The 27957-nt window shown below is 35.8% G+C and overlaps 1 protein-coding gene across 1 annotated transcript in view; it reads right to left on the reverse strand.

Annotated features, from left to right (window-relative positions):
- Nucleotides 1–27957, reverse strand: part of LOC117332420 (beta-ureidopropionase-like) — a 52529-nt gene that overhangs the window by 21553 nt on the left and 3019 nt on the right. The window contains exons 3-12 of the mRNA XM_033891313.1: nt 27705–27792; nt 27371–27465; nt 25238–25322; nt 24612–24688; nt 23531–23585; nt 19707–19821; nt 19135–19216; nt 18463–18505; nt 11487–11513; nt 6791–6831 (exon numbers count right to left, since the gene is read on the reverse strand). Coding sequence (XP_033747204.1) covers nt 6791–6831; nt 11487–11513; nt 18463–18505; nt 19135–19216; nt 19707–19821; nt 23531–23585; nt 24612–24688; nt 25238–25322; nt 27371–27465; nt 27705–27792 — 708 coding nt within the window. The remainder of the gene's footprint in view (nt 1–6790; nt 6832–11486; nt 11514–18462; nt 18506–19134; nt 19217–19706; nt 19822–23530; nt 23586–24611; nt 24689–25237; nt 25323–27370; nt 27466–27704; nt 27793–27957) is intronic.

Below are 27957 nucleotides of genomic sequence, written 5' to 3' on the forward strand. Positions count from 1 at the left end.
TAACACGTCCATATATTTATTTATCTGTTAAATTTTCAACATTCATCTGGCCTAATGATTCTTAATAGCTATCTAAAGGGCCATTTTCCTTGTTTTTTGCCCCTTGAACATGTCCACCAAAGAGTCCAGGCCAGTTGTCATGTTTTTTCAATTTTCTTGAAGGATGTGTCCCAAGTTTTATACCCTTTTGTAACAAATGGCTTACAACTCAAATGTGCACCAAAAAATAAACAATTCTCAAACAATTCTCAGTACTTGCACATGTAGCCACATGTCACACTACTGTGATAAAGACAAGAGAAGGAAGATCCATATTTGGCAGCATTAAATGTTCATCTATCGACGCTGCTCCTCTTTTTTCCCGATAAAGTTAATACCAGATTTTCGTCGCGGGTTACATGTACATTGACGTTTGCTACGGGTAAACATTCCGTCTGGACGGTTGATAAAACAGATTCAATGTTGGATGATGATTCATTGGTTGACGGGTTGTTTGGTATATCGCCGCCGGAAGACTTTTTGAAGAAGTCACTCACTTTCGTAAGGCCTTTCCTATCTTTTTTGTCAGTCTTTTGACATAATACTTCGTGTTGTGCGACTCTTGTTTACATGATCTTAAACTTTCAAGCGCTTGTCATAGCTTATGTGAGACACGTGTGCGATTAAAACACTCGATCGACACAGACTTTCGCGGTGCGCTCGATTTGAAACATTGAGGAAAACGACATCGTTTCAGACACGGAAACAGAAAGCACGGGAATTTGCGTTATCGAACGCGACCAACATAGAACGAGAACACCGGCGTTGAAAATTTCTTGTGAAATACATTTTGGTCGGCATTTCTTTATACCAATTAATATGAAGGGATATTTTCTGAATGGGAAAATATGAGCAAGAAATTGGGAAAATACAACAAAATTTCTCTAGGGGAAGGGGCCGAAATTCGGCCCCAAATCGACCCTAAAAAAATCACTGTAGTGCCAGTTTGTAATCGGGTACAATCTAACAAAACATCGTCCGACAAATTATATTCGGAACTCGACCGGTTATTTCGACCAACTTCTCCAAACCGATCCCTCTGTAAGCCGAACAAATATCAATGTCCCATGCATGTTCGGTTTATAGAGGTTCCACTGTACAACAAACTTTTATGTATAGTCCGACAAGAATGACCTTGTCGCACTGACCTTTTGGTGGAATATTCAAAGTAGACGATTCTATTTGTGCATATATAGTATGTCAACCTGTTAATTAATGTTTCCGGTGCATCCTGTCCCTAAGGCACATGTACAGGTTGTCGAGTAACTTGGCTGCAAAATGGTCTGTCTAATGTGATATTGTATTCAAATTATTCACAAATTAACATATAAGCTATTTGGTGCGACCAACAGGAAACAGTGAAAGGCCTTACAAAGATATGCACCAAAAATATGCAATACAATTTACAGTTCATTGAACTTTCTCTGTGTCACACACTCAATGTGCCTGTACAAACAGGTAAAATAAATCAAAGCGCCGAGGCCACTCAAAGGTGCTGTGCATGATGGATTGAAATACAGAAAACAAGAGGCCCATGGGGCCTGTATCGCTCACCTGGTTGGATTTGACCAAATGTCAAAATAATGTTCATGTTCAATTCCTTTTGTTTGTTAACCTCAAACAATGCTATTTATGGTTATAGCGTGGGGATCCCAACTGCTTTAAAGAAATAATGAAGTCCAGACTCTCTGTGTTTACAACATGCATTTATAACTTTAGGACTAGTAGCGATTTTAAGGAATTACCTCTATTTCCCCATTAGGCGCCTCCCCTTTGGCCCCTTGGGGGTCAGAGTAACCATTTATGCAAAATCTGTTCCCCTTCCCCAAAGAATGTTTCTTACTAAATTGGGTTCAAATCCATTCATAAATTTATGACTAGTAGCGATTTAAAGGAATTACCTCTATTTCCCATATGGGGCCCCGCCTCTTTGGCCCCTTGGGGGTCAGAGTCACCATTTATGCAAAATCTGTTCCCCTTCCTCCATTGATGTTTTTGACCAAATTTGGTTCAAATCCATTCATAACTTTATAACTAGTAGCGATTTAAAGATATTACCTCTGTTTCCCCATTAGGCCCCGCCCCTTTGGTCCTTTGGGGGTCAGAGTAACCATTTATGCAAAATCTGTTCCTCTTCACATAAGAATGTTTCTGACCAAATTGGGTTCAAATCCATTCATACCTTTATGACTAGTAGCGATTTGAAGGAATTACCTCTATTTCCCCATTAGGCCCCGTACCTTTGGCCCCTTAAGGGTCAGAGTCACCATTTATGCAAAATCTGTTCCCCTTCCCCAAAGGATGTTTTTTACTAAATTGGGTTCAAATCCATTCATAACTTTATGACAAGTAGCGATGTGAAGGAATTACCTCTATTTCCCCATTAGGCCCCGCCCCTTTGGCCCCTTGGGGGTCAGAGTCACCATTTATGCAAAATCTATTCCCCATCCCCAAAGGATGTTTCTGACCAAATTGGGTTCAAATCCATTCATAACTTTATGACTAGTAGCGATTTGAAGGAATTACCTCTATTTCCCCATTAGGCCCCGCCCCTTTAGCCCCTTGGGGGTCAGAGTAACCATTTATGCAAAATCTGTTCCCCTTCCCTGAAGGATGTTTCTGACCAAATTTGGTTCAAATCCATTCATAACTTTATGACTAGTAGCGATTTGAAGGAATTACCTCTATTTCCCCTAATGGGCCTGCCCCTTTGGCCCCTCGGGGGTCAGAGTAACCATTTATGCAAAATCTGTTCCCCTTCCCCAAAGGATGTTTCTGACCAAATCGGGTTCAAATCCATTCATAACTTCATGACTAGTAGCGATTTGAAGGAATTACCTCTATTTCCCCCATTAGGCCCCACCCCTTTGGCCCCTTGGGGGTCAGAGTCACCATTTATGCAAAATCTGTTCCCCTTCCCCAAAGGATGTTTCTGACCAAATTGAGTTCAAATCCATTCATAACTTTATGACTAGTAGCGATTTAAAGGAATTGCCTCAATTTCCCCTATTGGGCCCCGCCCCTCAGGCCCCTCGGGGGTCAGAGTCACCATTTATGCAAAATCTGATCCCCTTCTGCCAAGGATGTTTCTGACCAAATTTGGTCAAAATCCAATAAGAACTTTTTGACTAGTAGCGATTTGAAGCAAATGTTGACGGACGGACGACGGACGCTGCACCATGGCATAAGCTCACCGGACCTTCGGTCCAGGTGAGCTAAAAAGGAAATATTATATAAATATAATTAATTTTTCTTTGTTTTCATGGTAAATACTCAAATTTGATTGGTCGAAAAATTCTTTTCATTCTTCTATGAAAGAAATTCTGAGAATGGCGCGAAAAATGTGACGTCACCATACAACAACTGACGTTGTGTATTGATTTGAGAAAATGAATCCCTTTTAAAACCAGTAAAATTGTACATAAAACATGTTTTAAATTAGAAAATCATTTTCAAAAATTAATTATAAGCGTTGATGTCAATTATTTTTTAGTTTCATCGGGGTATGAAACAAATTTTGTTTGCAAACTTCTGTAAGAATCCGCAAACAAAATTTGTTTCATACCCCGATGAAACTAAAAAAAAATGACATCAATGCTTAAATAAAATTGCATGTAATACGAAGACATTTTTGTTGTTTTTTAAGTGCATTCCTGAATGTTTAACTGATAATTATCATATGTCATTTTAAGGAATTTTATTTACTTTTAATTAAAGGCTGTGGTTGCATTAAATTTGTGATGAACAGTGAAGAATTATGTTTTAAAACCTCACTTAAATTGGCATACTATAATTAAATTTAATTCATGTTATATACTTTAAGCAAGCATTTCACTATCGACTGATTTAAACATGCACTCTCTTTATAGCTATCGGAATCTCTGTTGTGGAAACAAGCTAACATTAGGTTTCGCTTCATAATAACTTCAACCAACTCAACAAGCACGGCTATTTTTGTGTGGCCTATTTCTCGGAAATGATACACCAATTGGAAGTATTGACTTTCATTTAAGTATCAAATGTAAAACCAATCGGAGATTTCACTTATCGATTTCCAATTGCAAAATCCAAGACTAAAAACAGCATTCGACGGACAAGGACCATTTTTATCAACCCAAGAGCTTGAGGAGACTTTCCAATGTCGTATCAACTGGAGTGTTTACAAGTTACCTCCCCTCGCACAAACCAGGAAGAAAGCGAACTAATTTGCATAGAAAATAGTTCGGAAAACTCAGGGATAAAACATGTCCTTGTGTACAATTTAAGCTATTTTTCTATAATTTATTTAAATTCATCAAATATCTTCAAACATATAAAAGCGTGAATCACTTAATCACAAACAAATACTTTGCAGAAGGAAACAAGATTGTCTAGTGTATTGTTAGCGTATTTTGGGAAAAATGATTTCAGGTCTCATCCTGAACTCATCGGGATTTATCATTGAAATAAGCAAAAAAAACTAACCTAAAAATTAAGAGATGAGGTCATTGATTAGTATATATCTAAAAATAGCATTGGAGAGTTAGGTAAGCTTATAGAACATATTTATATATTTTGATTATTAAAATTCGTAAAACTGAATGTTCTCTGTCTTAGGTATATCTCGTTGAATGTTGATATAATAGTTTAGGAGAACAGTCAAGTTGCCAGAAGTACGACATTAATTGAATGTAAAATTGGGAAAAAAAACAAATGTAAAATACAAACGGAATATACCTTGACATTTGAAAAACAACACACAAACAAAAGAATCTTTTAATGGGAAAATACCCTACAGGATTTGTAACATTCCACTAGCCCACATGAATGATTTGTCAATATGAATGGTTTTGAGAATAGCTTATTCGTATAGTTAAAGAAAATAAAACACATTATGTAACAAGAGGCCCAGAGGGCCTGCATCGCTCAACTGGATATTTCAGTAATTATGGCAAAAATACTTAAAGGCCCCCCCCCCCCCCCCCCCCCTAGCCCCTTAGGGGTCAGAGTATTCATATATGCAAAATCTGTTCCCCTTCCCCCAAGGATGTTTCTGACCAAATTGGGTTCAAATCCAGTCATAACTTTATGAATTTGTAGGGATTTATTAAGTTTATTTCTCCTATTGGGCCTCACCCCTCTGGCCCTTTGGGGGTCAGTGTTACAATTTATGCAATATCGGCCACACCATTTGTACAATTTTGAATCCCTACCCCATAGGGTTGCTACAAGGCAAATATTGGCAATATAGTTCGGTTCAAGAAAAGAAGACGTATATATCAATATAGCCAAATAGACCAATTTTGGTACCGCCCTTAGGCCCCCAGGGGCTCAGCCCCACCATTTGTACAATTTTTTGAATTCCGAATCCATAGTGATGCTATCAGGCAAATAGGAGCAATATCCATTGCTTGGTTTCAGAGAAGAAGTCGTTAATATTAATAGAGCCAAATTGACCCCTTTTGGCGCCGCCCCTCTGACCCCTGATGGTGTTGAGCCCCACCATTTTTATATACAATTTGGAGTCCGCACCCATACTGATGCTTCTGACCAAATTTGGTCAATTTCCGATCTGCAGTTATGAAGAAGTCAATTGTTTATGAACGGACGGATGACAGATGCCACAGAATGGCATAAGCTCACCTTGCTCCTTCGGACCAGGTGAGCTAACAATCAAATGAACTCTTCCGAGTAATTATTGTTTTAATGTTATCATTTTTGCTACCTGATGGTCAATTTTGTGAAAAAAGTTTATACAACATTCATACATTATTACTTCTGTCTGTTTCATCAAGAAAGAAAAGAACTGTTGAACCCAAAGTAATGTACGTATACTTCGAAGAACTTTCACTGGTAGGATTGTGCAAATCCTCCATCTTACAGTTTGTAAAGTTTGGGTCAGTGAGATTCACAAATGATATTATAGGCTGCTATTAGTGCATTTACATGACCCCATTAACGTAATGACTAACAAGTGGCTCATGGGCCTTAACGGTCTCATGAGTTTTCATATATTTTAGCATATTTGGCCCCTGTTGCCTTGAATGAAGGTCAAGGTCATCCATTTGAACAAACTTGGTAGCCCTTAATCCCAGCATGCTACAGACATAATATTGGGTCTCTAGGCCTTTTGGTTATCAAGAAGTTGTTTGAAGACTTTAGCATATTTGACCCCTGTGAACTTGAACAAATTTGGTAGCACTGCATCCCAGCATGCTACAGACCCAATATCAGGTCTCTGGGCCTGCTGGTAATTGAGAAGAAGTTGAAAATGTAAAATGTTTACGTCGGTGACCTCCAAAAAACTGAATGTCTAAAAACCATTCCGGAAAACAGGAAAATTCAGGATGAAATTTCACTGACCTACTATGATATTTTATGATCAATGTCGCTATAATCATTTTCAATCGATAAATTTTTATTAAGATTGTTCATGTAGGTATGGTAAGCAGATTGACGTAAACCACTTTTTCTTTCAAAATCAAAATACAAAATGTCAAAATATAGGTCACAGTGACCTAATTTTTGGTATGATTTTCCTTGATTCAGAATATGTACCATTGAAATGTTATCATGGTTGGCGAAAGCGTTTCTATACATAGATGTCTTAAAAACAGGGTTATCATCACTAGTAATATTTATAAATCAGTATTGTAAGAATTTTATGTAACAACACAATTTGGCCACCGTTCACTGTAGATGCCAGTCAGTTAACACTGGAATACTGGCTTATGGATAATTTCACAAACTTTGATGACAAATCATAACTTACCGGTGTGCGGGTCCCATCGGGGGCTGCCACGTAGCTAGAGCCTGGAATGAAAATCACAGATGTTAATCAAAAGCTTGACCTGTTTTTCTGAACTGTCTTAAGAATTCTAAATTCTAAGAATCCTTGTTTTTCATAAAATAATTTAAAAAAAAAAAAAAAAAAAAACTATAAAATGAAAAAGATGTTTTGATAAAGAAGATGATGTCAGACTGACACTCGACATACTTGTCCAGCAATACTTTGATACATGCAAGGTAAAAATCCATGTAGGTTCAATGATAAGTCAGTATGACCATCTGATGACCGCAGTACATGTAAACTACACAGGGAAATGAAAGGACTTTCTGTTTATCATTACTTTTATACTCCTGACAGCCACCACTGTTTCATTATTACTATTATCAGCTTTACCCTCAGGAGTAACTAACAACACAGACCACATTTTCATCAGTATCTGCTGCAACTTTCTTACCGCATTCTGATTGGTCAATATTACATAAATCAATGGATGCATTAAATGTGGTGCAGACGGGTCTTGACAATTATCTACTGTAAAAGTGGATATTTTCGCGCGTTGAAATTTTCGCTTAGTCACCTTCCAAACTGTTCGTAGTGTGGATATTTTCGCGCTGTCACTCATGATGAAAAAATATTTTTTATGTGTCAACATGTAAACCTCCTCACTTACGCTAAGTAGACAGGCCATACAAGGTGCCGCCCACGGTAAAGTTGAAAGGATCGGCGGTCCAGTTATGCTGAGTGCTGTGATAAGCATTCATGTCCAGTCAAAACAAACGCAGGTGTCTCAATTAGCTATGGTTAATTTTGCAGGTATCAAATATGTTAGATATTTAAATACGAATGGGCAATTTAAAAGTAGACATATCGATGTCTGACCTAATTCTCCAACATATATACAGTACCTATTTCTACAGTAGCCCTTTCGTAAACGCAACAGCTTATGTATACTTTGCTATGTTAAACGGGTCATTCATTGCAATAATGTATCGAAGTTTCAGATTCAGCTAAAACATATTACCGTGCAGACTTTACCTTTCTATTACAAGTAAGTTTATCTTTTGAGTAACAAATGAAACCTGTGCTGTTTCTGGGTCTATAGCCACAAAAGGCCGAGCTGCTCTGGGATTAATCTGTACAGTAACGTCAACGTAATAACGATCACAATTATTGCGAAATGAAGAAAATTTAACGATAAATAAACATTGAATTAGATAAAATACTATCATTTTACACATTACTTAAATTAGTATATATCCATGCATGTCTCTTGACTGACCACGACAACGTTACACATCACGGGCGATATGACGCTTGAATGCCGACATATGGTATACCACGAGGAACTTGCGTCTTGGATTTTATGGTATTTAGTTTATTTGGTGGAAATATTCGCGTGTCAATATTTTCACCTATAATTATGTTCACGTGTGGATAATTTTGCGGAGATTTAATGGTCGCGAAATAAGCGAAAATTTCCACACCGCGAACATTTCCACTTTTACAGTATACAATTGTACATTAATGGGAGGTAACTCTTTCAAGCGTATGACCAATCTAGATATGAAGTTATTTAAACAACACCAGCTGGTTTATACAATCAAACACAATAAATCATTTGATCACTCTTCACTCAAAAATCATTACTGCGAAGGTTGTCTTCTTTCACAGTTGGAATTGGTAAGTTTAAGGCAAAAGTGATGCTTTTTTTTTCAAGGAACTTATGAAAAACACCATACGTCCTTCTGACAACTATATTTTTAAGGTACCGTATTTATTTTTACAACTTTAATGTTTATGCTTTTAAGCTCAGGATCATTGCATTATAATAACTTTTGAAAAAAATTATTTGTATTTTGTTAATAAATGCTTATAGAGGTTATTGAATGGTTTCCCATTGAATATACCATATATTTCATGAGTATGACAGAACATTTATATATAATCTGTCATACAAGTAAAATATGTTAAATATTCAATGAGAAACCATTCAATTATCTTTTTATAGCATTTTTATGCTAAAAATTTAAAACATCGAAAAATTAATACAAATGTAGTGTCAAAAAGTGCGGAAATCAGTAACAAAATCCATAACATTGACTCTTTGTGACTTTACCCCACGTCAACTTGACAGCGCCATTTAGAAAGGACTGATGAGACCAATTTAAGCATTTTCTGCTGTTATCGGAGAATCTGTGCATGAAAAGATAACGTCAAGTGAGTATTTTTCAAAAACTGTCTGAATAGTTTTTTAGAAATACAGCAAAATAACTTTCTCTCTTCGCTTTGATTAGAACAAGGGCCCAATGGGCCCAAATCGCTCACCTGCAATGCAGTGATCTTTTCATATATGGATCCTGCAGTTATTTGAAAGCATGCTACAGGACCAATATAATGTCTCTCTGCACTTTGGCTTTTCACTAAAAGTCATTTAAAGATTTAAGCATACTTGATCGACATGACCTTGAATGAATGTCAAGGTCATTCATTTGAACAAACTTGGTAGCCCTTCACCCCAGCATGCTACAGGCCAAATATTAGGTCTCTGGGACTCTTGGTTATTGAGAAGAAGTCGTTTAAAGATTTTAGCCTTTTTGACTCCTGTGACCTTGAATGAAGGTCAAGGTCATTCATTTGAACAAATTTGGTAGCCGTTTGACGCAGCATGCTACAGACCCAATATCAACTCCCTGGGACTGTTGGTTATTGAGAAGAAGTCGTTTAAAGATTTTAGCCTTTTTGACTCCTGTGACCTTGAATGAAGGTCAAGGTCATTCATTGGAACAAATTTGGTAGCCCTTCACTCCAGCATGCTACAGGTCAAATATTAGGTCTCTGGGACTCTTGGTTATTGAGAAGAAGTCGTTTGAAGATTTAAGCCTTTTTGACTCCTGTGACCTTGAATGAAGGTCAAGGTCATTCATTTGAACAAATTTGGTAGCCCTTTACCGCAGCATGCTACGGACCCAATATCAACTCCCTGGGCCTCTTGGTTATTGAGAAGAAGTCGTTTAAAGATTTTAGCCTTTTTGACTCCTGTGACCTTGAATGAAGGTCAGGGTCATTCATTTCAACAAATTTGGTAGCCCTTTACCGCAGCATGCTACAGACCCAATATCAACTCCCTGGGACTGTTGGTTATTGAGAAGAAGTCGTTTCAAGATTTTAGCCTTTTTGACTCCTGTGACCTTGAATGAAGGTCAAGGTCATTCATTGGAACAAATTTGGTAGCCCTTCACTCCAGCATGCTACAGGTCAAATATTAGGTCTCTGGGACTCTTGGTTATTGAGAAGAAGTCGTGTGAAGATTTTAGCCTTTTTGACTCCTGTGACCTTGAATGAAGGTCAAGGTCATTCATTTGAACAAATTTGGTAGCCCTTTACCGCAGCATGCTACAGACCCAATATCAACTCCCTGGGACTGTTGGTTATTGAGAAGAAGTCGTTTAAAGATTTTAGCCTTTTTGACTCCTGTGACCTTGAATGAAGGTCAAGGTCATTCATTGGAACAAATTTGGTAGCCCTTCACTCCAGCATGCTACAGGTCAAATATTTGGTCTCTGGGACTCTTGGTTATTGAGAAGAAGTCGTTTAAAGATTTTAGCCTTTTTGACTCCTGTGACCTTGAATGAAGGTCAAGGTCATTCATTTGAACAAACTTGGGAGCCCTTCACCCTAGCATGCTGCAGGCCAAATATTAGGTCTCTGGAACTGTTGGTTATTGAGAAGAAGTCGTTTAAAGATTTTAGCCTTTTTGACTCCTGTGACCTTGAATGAAGGTCAACGTCATTCATTTGAACAAACTTGGTAGCACTTTACCCCAGCATGCTACAGACCCAATATCAACTCCCTGGGACTCTTGGTTATTGAGAAGAAGTTGTTTAAAGATTTTAGCCTTTTTGACTCCTGTGACCTTGAATGACGGTCAAGGTCATTCATTTGAACAAACTTGGGAGCCCTTCACCCCAGCATGCTACAGGCCAAATATTAGGTCTCTGGAACTGTTGGTTATTGAGAAGAAGTCAGTTAAAGATTTAGCCTTTTTGACTCCTGTGACCTTGAATGAAGGTCAAGGTCATTCATTGGAACAAATTTGGTAGCCCTTCACTCCAGCATGCTACAGGTCAAATATTAGGTCTCTGGAACTGTTGGTTATTGAGAAGAAGTCGTTTAAAGATTTTAGCCTTTTTGACTCCTGTGACCTTGAATGAAGGTCAAGGTCATTCATTTGAACAAACTTGGTAGCCCTTCACTCTAGCATGCTACAGACCCAATATCAACTCCCTGGGACTCTTGGTTATTGAGAAGAAGTTGTTTAAAGATTTTAGCCTTTTTGACCCCTGTGACCTTGAATGAAGGTCAACGTTATTCATTTGAACAGGCAGGTGAGCTAAAAATTGGCAAGTTTCAATTAGGTGAATACAAAGGTTTGCTCTGATTGGTCAAAAACGTAAAAATGCAAAACTTATATTTTCACTGTAAAATCTGATATTTTCACTGATCATCACTGCAGTCAAAATGTAACTTTTATCAGTTTGATAAATTTCTATATTTCACTGGCAAAAATGCCATGAAAACCGCACAAAACTGACAAAGTTAGTTACAATTTCAGGCATGGCTAAAATGTTAGCAGGAAGAAACATATGCAAATCTGTGTGGGTGTAACTTGAAAACTCACCATAGAAATGTCCGAAGTCCTTGTGGGCTGAAAACACACAAAACCGTTCATTAAACATTAGCAATACAGTCTTAGATTCCACTAACAGTAGACTATGTTAACAATACAGTCTTAGATTTCACTAACAGTAAACTATATTAACAGTAGTCTTAGATTTCACTAACAGTAAACTATGTTAACAGTAGTCTTAGATTTCACTAACAGTAAACTATATTAACAGTACAGTCTTAGATTTCACTAACAGTAAACTATATTAACAGTAGTCTTAGATTTCACTAACAGTAAACTATATTAACAATACAGTCTTAGATTTCACTAACAGTAAACTATGTTAACAGTACAGTCTTAGATTTCACTAACAGTAAACTATGTTAACAGTACAGTCTTAGATTTCACTAACAGTAAACTATGTTAACAGTACAGTCTTAGATTTCACTAACAGTAAACTATATTAACAGTAGTCTTAGATTTCACTAACAGTAAACTATATTAACAGTACAGTCTTAGATTTCACTAACAGTAAACTATATTAACAGTAGTCTTAGATTTCACTAACAGTAAACTATATTAACAGTAGTCTTAGATTTCACTAACAGTAAACTATGTTAACAGTACAGTCTTAGATTTCACTAACAGTAAACTATGTTAACAGTAGTCTTAGATTTCACTAACAGTAAACTATATTAACAGTACAGTCTTAGATTTCACTAACAGTAAACTATATTATCAATACAGTCTTAGATTTCACTAACAGTAAACTATATTAACAGTACAGTCTTAGATTTCACTAACAGTAAACTATATCAACAATACAGTCTTAGATTTCACTAACAGTAAACTATATTAACAATACAGTCTTAGATTTCACTAACAGTAAACTATATTAACAGTACAGTCTTAGATTTCACTAACAGTAAACTATATCAACAATACAGTCTTAGATTTCACTAACAGTAAACTATATTAACAGTAGTCTTAGATTTCACTAACAGTAAACTATATTAACAGTACAGTCTTAGATTTCACTAACAGTAAACTATATTAACAATACAGTCTTAGATTTCACTAACAGTAAACTATGTTAACAGTAGTCTTAGATTTCACTAACAGTAAACTATATTAACAGTAGTCTTAGATTTCACTAACAGTAAACTATATTAACAATACAGTCTTAGATTTCACTAACAGTAAACTATATTATCAATACAGTCTTAGATTTCACTAACAGTAAACTATGTTAACAGTAGTCTTAGATTTCACTAACAGTAAACTATATTAACAGTACAGTCTTAGATTTCACTAACAGTAAACTATGTTAACAGTAGTCTTAGATTTCACTAACAGTAAACTATATTAACAGTACAGTCTTAGATTTCACTAACAGTAAACTATATTATCAATACAGTCTTAGATTTCACTAACAGTAAACTATATTAACAGTACAGTCTTAGATTTCACTAACAGTAAACTATATCAACAATACAGTCTTAGATTTCACTAACAGTAAACTATGTTAACAGTACAGTCTTAGATTTCACTAAGAGTAAACTATATTAACAATACAGTCTTAGATTTCACTAACAGTAAACTATATTAACAGTACAGTCTTAGATTTCACTAACAGTAAACTATGTTAACAGTACAGTCTTAGATTTCACTAACAGTAAACTATGTTAACAGTACAGTCTTAGATTTCACTAACAGTAAACTATATTAACAATACAGTCTTAGATTTCACTAACAGTAAACTATGTTAACAATACAGTCTTAGATTTCACTAACAGTAAACTATATTAACAATACAGTCTTAGATTTCACTAACAGTAAACTATATTAACAGTACAGTCTTAGATTTCACTAACAGTAAACTATATTAACAGTAGTCTTAGATTTCACTAACAGTAAACTATATTAACAGTAGTCTTAGATTTCACTAACAGTAAACTATATTAACAATACAGTCTTAGATTTCACTAACAGTAAACTATGTTAACAGTACAGTCTTAGATTTCACTAACAGTAAACTATATTAACAGTAGTCTTAGATTTCACTAACAGTAAACTATATTAACAGTAGTCTTAGATTTCACTAACAGTAAACTATATTAACAATACAGTCTTAGATTTCACTAACAGTAAACTATATTAACAGTAGTCTTAGATTTCACTAACAGTAAACTATATTAACAATACAGTCTTAGATTTCACTAACAGTAAACTATATTAACAGTAGTCTTAGATTTCACTAACAGTAAACTATATTAACAGTACAGTCTTAGATTTCACTAACAGTAAACTATATTAACAGTAGTCTTAGATTTCACTAACAGTAAACTATATTAACAGTAGTCTTAGATTTCACTAACAGTAAACTATATTAACAATACAGTCTTAGATTTCACTAACAGTAAACTATGTTAACAGTACAGTCTTAGATTTCACTAACAGTAAACTATATTAACAGTAGTCTTAGATTTCACTAACAGTAAACTATATTAACAGTAGTCTTAGATTTCACTAACAGTAAACTATATTAACAATACAGTCTTAGATTTCACTAACAGTAAACTATATTAACAATACAGTCTTAGATTTCACTAACAGTAAACTATGTTAACAGTAGTCTTAGATTTCACTAACAGTAAACTATATTAACAGTACAGTCTTAGATTTCACTAACAGTAAACTATGTTAACAATACAGTCTTAGATTTCACTAACAGTAAACTATGTTAACAGTACAGTCTTAGATTTCACTAACAGTAAACTATGTTAACAGTAGTCTTAGATTTCACTAACAGTAAACTATATTAACAATACAGTCTTAGATTTCACTAACAGTAAACTATGTTAACAGTAGTCTTAGATTTCACTAACAGTAAACTATATCAACAATACAGTCTTAGATTTCACTAACAGTAAACTATGTTAACAGTACAGTCTTAGATTTCACTAACAGTAAACTATGTTAACAGTAGTCTTAGATTTCACTAACAGTAAACTATATTAACAATACAGTCTTAGATTTCACTAACAGTAAACTATGTTAACAGTAGTCTTAGATTTCACTAACAGTAAACTATATCAACAATACAGTCTTAGATTTCACTAACAGTAAACTATATTAACAGTACAGTCTTACATTTCACTAACAGTAAACTATATTAACAATACAGTCTTACATTTCACTAACAGTAAACTATGTTAACAGTAGTCTTAGATTTCACTAACAGTAAACTATATTAACAATACAGTCTTAGATTTCACTAACAGTAAACTATATTAACAGTACAGTCTTACATTTCACTAACAGTAAACTATATTAACAATACAGTCTTAGATTTCACTAACAGTAAACTATATCAACAATACAGTCTTAGATTTCACTAACAGTAAACTATATTAACAGTACAGTCTTACATTTCACTAACAGTAAACTATATTAACAATACAGTCTTAGATTTCACTAACAGTAAACTATGTTAACAGTAGTCTTAGATTTCACTAACAGTAAACTATATTAACAATACAGTCTTAGATTTCACTAACAGTAAACTATATCAACAATACAGTCTTAGATTTCACTAACAGTAAACTATATTAACAGTACAGTCTTACATTTCACTAACAGTAAACTATATTAACAGTACAGTCTTACATTTCACTAACAGTAAACTATATTAACAATACAGTCTTAGATTTCACTAACAGTAAACTATATCAACAATACAGTCTTAGATTTCACTAACAGTAAACTATATTAACAGTACAGTCTTAGATTTCACTAACAGTAAACTATATTAACAATACAGTCCTAGATTTCACTAACAGTAAACTATGTTAATAGTAGTCTTAGATTTCACTAACAGTAAACTATGTTAACAGTAGTCTTAGATTTCACTAACAGTAAACTATATTAACAGTACAGTCTTAGATTTCACTAACAGTAAACTATATCAACAATACAGTCTTAGATTCCACTAACAGTAAACTATATTAACAATACAGTCTTACATTTCACAAGCAGTTAAATAAAATAGCAATACAGTCTCAGATTTCACTAGCTGTGAAATATATTTAGCAAAACAGTTCTAGATTCCACTAACAGTAAAATACACAAACAATACGGTCTCAGATTTCACTTGCAGTAAAATACAAAAGCAATATAGTCTCATATTTCACTGGCTGTGATTTGACATGAAGAGAAGTAAATATAATGATTTATTTCTAGTTTCCAATAGCAAGGCATTAACTTGTGATATTTCTTGTAGGTATATAGTCAAACCTGCTCTAACCTCCGCCTATATATAACAAGGGCCCAATGGGCCCAAATCGCTCACCTGCAATGCAGTGATCTTTTCATATATGGATCCTGCAGTTATTTGAAAGCATGCTACAGGACCAATATAATGTCTCTCTGCACTTTGGCTTTTCACTAAAAGTCATTTAAAGATTTAAGCATACTTGATCGACGTGACCTTGAATGAAGGTCAAGGTCATTCATTTGAACAAACTTGGTAGCCCTTCACCCCAGCATGCTACAGACCCAATATCAACTCTCTGGGACTCTTGGTTATTGAGAAGAAGTCGTTTAAAGATTTTAGCCTTTTTGACTCCTGTGACCTTGAATGAAAGTCAAGGTCATTCATTTGAACAAACTTGGTAGCCCTTCACCCCAGCATGCTACAGGCCAAATATTAGGTCTCTGGGACTCTTGGTTATTGAGAAGAAGTCGTTTAAAGATTTTAGCCTTTTTGACTCCTGTGACCTTGAATGAAAGTCAAGGTCATTCATTTGAACAAACTTGGTAGCTCTTTACCCCAGCATGCTACAGGCCAAATATTAGGTCTCTGGGACTGTTGGTTATCGAGAAGAAGTCGTTTAAAGATTTTAGCCTTTTTGGCCCCTGTGACCTTGAATGAAGGTCAAGGCCATTCATTTGAACAAACTAGGTAGCCCTTCATCCCAGCATGCTACAGACCCAATATCAACTCCCTCGGACTGTTGGTTATTGAGAAGAAGTCGTTTAAAGATTTTAGCCTTTTTGACTCCTGTGACCTTGAATGAAAGTCAAGGTCATTCATTTGAACAAACTTGGTAGCCCTTCACCCCAGCATGCTACAGACCCAATATCAACTCCCTGGGACTCTTGGTTATTGAGAAGAAGTTGTTTAAAGATTTTAGCCTTTTTGACCCCTGTGACCTTGAATGAAGGTCAAGGTCATTCATTTGAACAAAATTGGTAGCCCTTTACCGCAGCATGCTACAGACCCAATATCAACTCCCTGAGACTCTTGGTTATTGAGAAGAAGTCGTTTAAAGATTTTAGCCTTTTTGACTCCTGTGACCTTGAATGAAAGTCAAGGTCATTCATTTGAACAAACTTGGGAGCCCTTCACCCCAGCATGCTACAGGCCAAATATTAGGCCTCTGGGACTCTTGGTTATTGAGAAGAAGTCGTTTAAACATTTTAGCCTTTTTGACTCCTGTGACCTTGAATGACGGTCAAGGTCATTCATTTGAACAAACTTGGTAGCCCTTCACCCCAGCATGCTACAGACCCAATATCAACTCCCTGGGACTCTTGGTTATTGAGAAGAAGTCGTTTAAAGATTTTAGCCTTTTTGACCCATGTGACCTTGAATGAAAGTCAAGGTCATTCATTTGAACAAACTTGGTAGCCCTTCACCCGAGCATGCTACAGACCCAATATCAACTCCCTGGGACTCTTGGTTATTGAGAAGAAGTCGTTTAAAGATTTTAGCCTTTTTGACTCCTGTGACCTTGAATGAAAGTCAAGGTCATTCATTTGAACAAACTTGGTAGCCCTTCACCCCAGCATGCTACAGACCCAATATCAAGTCCCTGGGACTCTTGGTTATTGAGAAGAAGTCGTTTAAAGATTTTAGCCTTTTTGACTCCTGTGACCTTGAATGAAGGTCAAGGTCATTCATTTGAACAAACTTGGTAGCCCTTCACCCCAGCATGCTACAGACCCAATATCAAGTCCCTGGGTCTTTTGGCTATTTAGAAGAAGTCGTCTAATTTTTTTTTAGCCTTTTTGACTCCTGTGACCTTGAATGAAAGTCAAGGTCATTCATTTGAACAAACTTGGTAGCCCTTTACCCCAGCATGCTACAGACCCAATATCAACTCCCTGGGACTGTTGGTTGTTGAGAAGAAGTCGTTTGAAGATTTTAGCCTTTTTGACTCCTGTGACCTTGAATGAAGGTCAAGGTCATTCATTTGAACAAACTTGGTAGCCCTTCACCCCAGCATGCTACAGGCCCAATATTAGGTCTCTAGGCCTTTTGGTTATTGAGAAGAAGTTGCTTGAATGGAAAGTTGACGCCGGACGGCCGGACGGCCGGACGGACGACGGACGGACGACGGACGCCGCGCCACGGCATAAGCTCACTTGCCCTTCGGGCAGGTGAGCTAACAACCGCCTGTCTATAACAACCAATTTTAAGATTCCCCGTGAGATTTTACTATATAACGACCACCTGTCTAATGTGACTAACGGCTGGTGATTTTGGAACGACGATTGCTTGTTTGTTTTCTATAGCGACCGATTTCTGTCTGCCGTCTTCTGCTCTTGGCAGTCATCCCTCATACAATCCCCGGAAAATTGAGACACTTTGGCCCTGACCCGATTATATAAACAAAAGATCCATACCACCTGTCAGCCTATAATTACTGTAGCTGCCCTGGTCTGGGGCTCAATGAGAGGAGTCGGGTCACCATGCGTGTCACTGTGTTACATTACAACTGTGCATAGGGGGCTTCATTTGACATGGTCAGTTAATTACGTGATTACAGCTAGGATACACGACTTCAAGATCAAACACTGGTCATATATATCAACAAGATTTACTCATATGAAAGCCAATAACACCTTTCTTACTTGAAGCTGTCGGTATCGGTAGAAGCATTTGTACTTTATTTAAATCTTTCTTTTTATTTCTTAAACTTACCTGGTTTACCGTTCCCTGATGTGAATTCACTAGCAAACTCCTCCTGTAATGTAGAAAGAAACATCACGTTACTATATTTAGATTCTACTTAAAAGGTCCCTGTACGGTGCCATTGCATAAATAGAAAATATTCTTTCTAACATGTTAGTACCCTTCCAAAAGTTAAAACTCTGCTTAATACAAATCTGTTGTTACCATACTCCATCTGTTGATGCTCTGACAAACATTCTAAACCAAACTTTTGTCGATTTACATTTCATCTTTTTTTTGAGTGACACTATAATGCACCTATTTCTGCCCATTCTGTTAATATAAAGCCCCACCCACCAATCGATGTCCAGTCCCAACTTTAAAGCCCCACTCAACAATCAATGCCCAGTCCCCAACTTTAAAGCCCTGCCTACCAATCAATGCCAGTCCCCAACTTTAAAGCCCCACCCACCAATCTATGTCCAGTCCCCAACTTTAATACCCCACCACCAATCCATGCCCAGTCCCTAGCTTTAAAGCCCAACACACCAATCAATGCCTAGTCCCTAACTTTAAAGCCCTGCCCTCCCCCCCCCCCCCCCCCCCCCAATAAATACACAGTCCATAACTTTAAAGCCCCACCCACCAATCAATGCCCAGTCCCCAACTTTAAAGCCCCGCCCACAATGATACCAAACTCACCGTGCCAACTCTGTTGATGCCACATGTGAAGTAGCTGTTAGCAATGGCCGCACACCGGGCTTCTATGGGCCACATCGGCTCACTGAAAAATACAACAATCAGGTAACATGTTGTTTTTTTTCCATCATCCCAGAATTCAGATTTATCTTTGACAGATATTATACAAGCATCATGCAAATCATCATGTTTGTATAATTTCTGTCAAAGGTAAATCTCACGACATGGAATATCAGTTTCAAGGACTGGGAACTCACAATTGTAAGTTTAATAACGTTGATCTGGGTAAATATCCAGTGAAACAAACCATACAGATTCCTTCAACATTCACTTCATACTCGAGGCATGTGTAGAGGATTTGATTTGTCATCTACTAGAAAATATGTTAAACATGTAAAAAAAACATTTGTGAAAAGCAGAATACAGTTGTTTTGGCTGTTTGTAAACGAAGGACCTCCCAGCTTATATGAGATGTAGAATAGGTTTCAGTTCTAATAGAATCAAAACATCCTTACTAGTGTCCAGTCAAGAGTTCTAATATATATATACACTGGCTTTGGAAAATGTTTACAAACCTCAAAGCTCCAACAGTTGCAGATGGATTAAATACAATTTCAGCTCCATTTACTCCATACATCATCCAGTTGGGAGGATGATGGCGTCCATAACAGATGTTGATAGCGATCTTTCCTACAAAAAAACAGATGCTAAATCAGACATCAACTCAGGAACTACAGTGACTTTGATTTTGAATCCTTAAAGGAACATCAACCATAGGTTGTAAAATATTATCAAACTGCTTCATTAACAAATTTCACAAAACTTTTGGAATAAATTTGATACATTGTATTTTGTTTCATAATTACACCCAAAGAAATTAGCATGTCTAACTAAACTTATCTGAATACACAGCCAACTTACCATTGCCTAATAGTCACATCCAATTACTGTTACTAAATGGTCACATACTAACAATTGATAGTTACATCAAGTTACTAATTAATAATTGGTCTCATCCAACTTCCCATTGATAGTCACATCAATTAACCATTACCTGATAGTCACATTAATTAACCATTACCAGATAGTCACATCTAACTTCCCATTGATAGTCACACCAATTAACCATTGATAGTCACATCAATTAACCATTACCTGATAGTCACATCCAACTTCCCATTGATAGTCACATCAATTAACCATTGATAGTCACATCAATTAACCATTACCTGATAGTCACATCAATTAACCATTGATAGTCACATCAATTAACCATTACCAGATAGTCACATCAATTAACCATTGATAGTCACATCAACTAACCATTACCTGATAGTCACATCAACTTACCATTGATAGTTACATCAACTTACTAATTAATGAATGGTCTCATCCAACTTCCCATTGAAAGTCACATCAACTAACCATTACCTGATAGTCACATCAATTAACCATTACCTGATAGTCACATCTAACTTCCCATTGATAGTCACATCAATTAACCATTGATAGTCACATCCAACTTCCCATTGATAGTCACATCAATTAACCATTGATAGTCACATCCAACTTCCCATTGATAGTCACACCAATTAACCATTGATAGTCACATCAATTAACCATTACCTGATAGTCACACCAATTAACCATTACCTGATAGTCACACCAATTAACCATTACCTGATAGTCACATCTAACTTCCCATTGATAGTCACATCAATTAACCATTACCTGACAGTCACATCAACTAACCATTACCTGATAGTCACATCCAACTTCCCATTGATAGTCACATCAATTAACCATTGATAGTCACATCAACTAACCATTACCTGATAGTCACATCCAACTTCCCATTGATAGTCACATCAATTAACCATTACCCGATAGTCACATCAATTAACCATTGATAGTCACATCAATTAACCATTACCTGATAGTCACATCAATTAACCATTACCTGATAGTCACATCAATTAACCATTACCTGATAGTCACATCAACTAACCATTACCTGATAGTCACATCCAACTTCCCATTGATAGTCACATCAATTAGCCATTACCTGATAGTCACATCCAACTTCCCATTGATAGTCACATCCAACTTCCCATTGATAGTCACATCAATTAACCATTACCCGATAGTCACATCAATTAACCATTACCTGATAGTCACATCAATTACCATTACCTGATAGTCACATCAATTAACCATTGATAGTCACATCAATTAACCATTGATAGTCACATCAATTAACCATTACCTGATAGTCACATCAATTAACCATTACCTGATAGTCACATCAATTAACCATTACCTGATAGTCACATCAATTAACCATTACCTGATAGTCACATCCAACTTCCCATTGATAGTCACATCAATTAGCCATTACCTGATAGTCACATCCAACTTCCCATTGATAGTCACATCAATTAACCATTGATAGTCACATCAATTAACCATTGATAGTCAAATCAACTAACCATTACCTGATAGTCACATCCAACTTCCCATTGATAGTCACATCAATTAACCATTACCTGATAGTCACATCTAACTTCCCATTGATAGTCACATCAATTAACCATTGATAGTCACATCCAACTTCCCATTGATAGTCACATCAATTAACCATTACCTGATAGTCACATCAATTAACCATTACGTGATAGTCACATCAATTAACCATTACCTGATAGTCACATCAATTAACCATGACCATTGATAGTCACATCTAACTTCCCATTGATAGTCACATCAATTAACCATTGATAGTCACATCCAACTTCCCATTGATAGTCACATCAATTAACCATTGATAGTCACATCAATTAACCATTAGGTGATAGTCACATCAATTAACCATTACGTGATAGTCACATCAATTAACCATTACGTGATAGTCACATCAATTAACCATTACCAGATAGTCACATCCAACTTACCATTACCTGATAGTCACATCTAACTTACCATTACCTGATAGTCACATCAATTAACCATTACCTGATAGTCACATCCAACTTACCATTACCTGATAGTCACATCCAACTTACCATTACCTGATAGTCACATCTAACTTACCATTACCTGATAGTCACATCAATTAACCATTACCAGATAGTCACATCCAACTTACCATTACCTGATAGTCACATCAATTAACCATTACGTGATAGTCACATCAATTAACCATTACGTGATAGTCACATCAATTAACCATTACGTGATAGTCACATCAATTAACCATTACCAGATAGTCACATCCAACTTACCATTACCTGATAGTCACATCTAACTTACCATTACCTGATAGTCACATCAATTAACCATTACCTGATAGTCACATCAATTAACCATTACGTGATAGTCACATCAATTAACCATTACCTGATAGTCACATCAATTAACCATTACCAGATAGTCACATCAATTAACCATTACCTGATAGTCACATCAATTAACCATTACCAGATAGTCACATCAATTAACCATTACCTGATAGTCACATCAATTAACCATTACCAGATAGTCACATCAATTAACCATTACCTGATAGTCACATCAATTAACCATTACCAGATAGTCACTTCAATTAACCATTACCTGATAGTCACATCCAACTTCCCATTGATAGTCACATCAATTAACCATTGATAGTCACATCAATTAACCATTGATAGTCACATCAATTAACCATTACCAGATAGTCACATCAACTAACCATTACCCGATAGTCACATCCAACTTCCCATTGATAGTCACATCAATTAACCATTACCTGATAGTCACATCAATTAACCATTACGTGATAGTCACATCAATTAACCATTACCTGATAGTCACATCCAACTTCCCATTGATAGTCACATCAATTAACCATTGATAGTCACATCCAACTTCCCATTGATAGTCACATCAACTAACCATTACCTGATAGTCACATCAATTAACCATTACCCGATAGTCACATCAATTAACCATTGATAGTCACATCCAACTAACCATTACCTGATAGTCACATCAATTAACCATTACCCGATAGTCACATCAATTAACCATTGATAGTCACATCCAACTAACCATTACCTGATAGTCACATCAATTAACCATTACCCGATAGTCACATCAATTAACCATTACCAGATAGTCACATCAATTAACCATTACCTGATAGTCACATCAATTAACCATTGATAGTCACATCCAACTTACCATTACCTGATAGTCACATCAACTTCCCATTGATAGTCACATCAATTAACCATTGATAGTCACATCAATTAACCATTGATAGTCACATCAATTAACCATTACCTGATAATCACATTTAACCTACTAACACTAAATGGTAACACAACTTACCATTATGTGATAGTTACATCCAACTTACCAAACTGTGTCTGGAACACTTTGTGGCCCGTGTCTCCCTCCAAATAGTAGGTAGACTGCAAGGATGATTGAAATGTAGAGATATTTAACATCATTTTACACAAGAATTTCTAAATGTATAAAATCTAACATGTCACCCAAAACAACTTCATACCTCAGTTACACCACCAATGTGTGTGGATTTATATACCTGCAATTCAATACATGACTTGTTGGTAAATCTTTTAAATTTTCATAAATATTTCATGAATATTTCATGAATCCACTTAAGGGCATCTTAAATTATGTTGTTTAAGTTATAGTATTTATTTTCCATTTCGGCTCCTTCTTTAGCTTCTTTACAATCAAAGTTTGGAGAGTGCATATTGGTGGGCAGTGGCAGAATTTTGGATAAATATAGTCACAAAGTGAAGTGGTGATCTGTTATGTTATTTCATGAGGCTTAAATTTTGAACACAATCCCTTCCCAAACCACTGATGCCATTCCAAGAAATTGGCAGCCATGGCAGTGTAGGTGTAAGGGGAGGTAACTGTTGTTCAGACAACTGGTATGAGACACTGTTTTAGCAAGAAATTATTCATAACACTGAAAAATAATTTGACAATGACACAGTAAAAGAAACGATCTTATCACAGATTAAGTGCATTGTGAAAAGTCAGAGTGGAAATAACAAGTGTAATCCTAATTAGATAAGGTACTACTTTACTTATTAATGGAGCATTCCTTCATTTGAATAAAGTTAAGGTCGTCAAAACGGAATTTAATGGAAAATATGTATTTTTCACAAGTAGTAAAAGTTACAATCGCTACATTAATATAGCAGTTTTACTTGCTAAATAATCTGAAGTTTTTCATGTATTAAGTCCTGAAAATTCTTAATTCGCCCCAAAGTATCACTAATTACTACAAAGACAGATGGTATTTGAGTACGATTTGTCATTTTTCAGTACATTCAAGCGTTCATTTTTATTACTAGTAGGCACAAACTCTCATATAATCCTTGTTCAGACATAGATTTTATCAATAGAAATTTTACATGTTTCTGCTGTCCGAACAAAGGGATGCCCTTTGAAGTATTTACCTCATTGAAATCACCAACTCTGGGGATATGGTTCTTCCTGGATTTACCAAGCACCTGACCGGTGTTAGATATCACCACTGAAATTTATAAATATCATATTGCCAAACATTTAATTGAAGTAAATCTTATAAATTGAACTGTTCCAATTTTCATTTACTATAGTTAGATAAAAATCTCTTATAAATTGAACTATTCCAATTTTCATTTACTATAGTTAGATAAAAATCTCTTATAAATTGAACTATTCCAATAAATCATTGGATCAAATCTCCAAATGAACGGACCTGATATCTCGTTAGATCACGGTCTCTTAAGTAATAAATATTTGTAATATACTTAGTTTGGTCCAAATCTCTAAATGAACTATCTATTATATGACAGTTTGATCCAAATCTCTAAAGAATTTGAACTATTCTAATGAATGAAGGTTTAATCTATCTCTCTAAAGAACTATTCAAGCATACGACATAAGATCAAAATGAACTAAAATCCCTGGAGAATGACATTTCGATATTGATGATAATATTTATAGATGGGACAGGAAAGACATGGGCAAACACAGTATGCCCAGAGAAAATGATATGGAAAGTAACAAAAAAATGTTGACTTTCATTTCTAATATGTACCTGCTGTGTTGGCAAGAATATCTCCATGTGTCTCGTCCCTTTCCAGGATCGGTGAGATGATCACCATATTGTACTTTTTAGCCAGCTATAAAGAGAATTTTACAATTTATACATGTACAAGCCCCATGTCAAGAATATGTTGAGTCAAAATGTAATTTTTTAAAATCTCTTATTTTGTTTGACAATTATCTACCTTTTCATTTGTTTTGGTAATTAGGACAGAAATATCAAGTTGAAATCTACCAAGAATTGGTAGTCAAACCAAATATCTGATCATTAAAGACACTGTTATGACCTTGACATTAAACATATGACATTGATTTTCATTTAGTTTCAAGACTAATTTGGTTTTGTATTGTTTATAACGCCCTAATAACAGCTATGGTATAGTTTATAATGCCCTAATAACAGCTATGGTTAGTTAAGGACAGCCTCCCTTTGTGTGAGATGTGTTTATGTAGTGTAAAATGTGTGTGTTTTGGGAGCATTTTGGGGTGTATTTGTCTAGTGATAGTCTGGAACTTTTGCTAATTCTAAGTGCTACCTCCCTGAATAATACTGCTGAAGACACCCAGCAGGACACCCCACCCAGTCACATTTTACTGACAACAGGCAAACAAGTTGTAAAGAGATCGTGTGGTCAGGTGGTATAGTGATAACACACTTGCATTTGACCTAGAAGACTGATTCCCCCGTTCGTACATTAAAATTATATGTCATTTTGTCTCTTGTCCATTTTGATTGTATTTTTAATCACATTTTTTTGCCCTTATGACCTTTATAGTGTTGATTGGCTGTAAAGCACTTTAACTAACTTGTACATGAAAAAGTGTGGCCCGGTCACCTATCCAACTATGTGGGTTTTCCCCGAGGTACTCTAGTTTCTTCACACACAGAGACCCCTGATATGCTTCCATCAGGGCCAACAACAGTGATTAATATAAACTGATATAACTTGTTTCAAACTGCTAAAAATAAATTACATACGTTTACATTACAAGAGACTGATTTCAGGAATGTTACTGAAGTTTCATAAAATTGGGTTGAAAGTTCAACAGATTTTGCCCTCAGTTGAAACTTGTATGTATTATTGTGATAATATGTTATTAATTGTGAGAGGAAGCACTCTTAAGTGGTCTGCTACACACGTGTTTCTTCTCCGGTTGTGTGAATACAAAATTTTACTTCCGGTATTGCGCATCGGAAATCTTTATATTTTTACACGCAAGAAAATCTTATCCTCTGGTTTGGTAACCTATTATAACTTAATTTTGCTATACTCGTGATTTTGTAAGCTTTTTACATCGTTTTTATTAGAATATAAGTAACATTTTCTATGTCTCGTAGTCCCGCGATTTACGATCCCTTCGAGCCTCTCAGACTTTTTCATACTGCGTAGCGATGTAAACAAATGGTGGCCCAGTTGTGTTTTCCCCTGGGACACAACAAAATTTTCGATAGGGTAAGGAACATCCAATCATTTTGAATCAAGCCAAAAATTCTAATATGTATATTGAAATCCCAGATAAACGTTCACTTTCAAAAATTCTGTGTTACTGTACAGACCACGTAGGTTGCTGCTTTGAAAGTCGGCAGCTTCAAACTCTACCTCTCCCACCCACCCTTTATTATAAGTTCTCTTATGTTGGAAAATGTCAGGTATTTGTAACTGTAGAGTAGATTAATGTGTGTTATGTAGAAGTAGACTTTGTGATAGTATCAGTAGTGAAGAGAGTCAAGCTAAGGTTCCTTTGTCCAGGACAATTTACTACATGGTTTATTACATGTTTTTCCTCTAAATGTATCTGTATTAATTATGAATATGTTACGTAATCCTTTATGCAATATTATGTAATCCTAGTCAGATTATGTAATGACAGATAATTTACGCAATATTACGTAACAATGACAATACAGTAATAAACCTTAGCTATCACCCAAACCTGACGGTCTTTCTAGTTTTAATTCATTTACAACCAGTAGTGGGAAGCAGAAAGTTTGTACAAGAAACTTTCTACTTGCATCTGCCTGACGATTGAACTATTAATAACAAGAAAATCTAAATGTAGGTACCATTAAAGGTGGGAGGGTATATATAACATTTATATAAATCTCAGAACTGAGTTAATGTACCTCTTGTAAAAGCTTGGTCGTAGCACCATTTTCTGCAGACTCTGCAAAGTCACACCAAGGATGTTTCTCTCGAGTACAGAAGGCAAAAGGCATAGCTGGAGGAAAAACACATGTTTACAAAGTAAAGCATGACAGTTGTCTACACTACTTCTTAACAAAACTTCATTTCACTTCTTATTGCATAGCTCATGGAATTACACCAGTCAATAGTCAAGGGGAGACAATCCAATTTGTCAAAGGATGTAGCCTAATGACTCTCATGATGGAAAAAAAAGTAGCTTTAAGCATGCAAACTACAGTAGCTATGAGGATTTTAGGAGGCCTTTCTACTTACTCCATGCCTCCTGCATACAAAGAACATTCACACCAGATTGAGCAGCAACATCAATGATATCAGAGATCCTGTTATGGAGTGCTTCAATCTGCAAAATAAAGAAAAAATTTAACATAGTAACACAACTGACGATGAAAGACAACTTTATGACTCGTGTCCTGACCGGGCCTTTAACTCACGATCTATGGCAACCAATCGCCAAGCCAGAACTACTTGCAGCTTATACTGCTGCGCCACATCGGCGATCTTAAAA

Source organism: Pecten maximus, chromosome 8, assembly GCF_902652985.1.
Source record: "Pecten maximus chromosome 8, xPecMax1.1, whole genome shotgun sequence".
Taxonomy (NCBI): domain Eukaryota; kingdom Metazoa; phylum Mollusca; class Bivalvia; order Pectinida; family Pectinidae; genus Pecten; species Pecten maximus.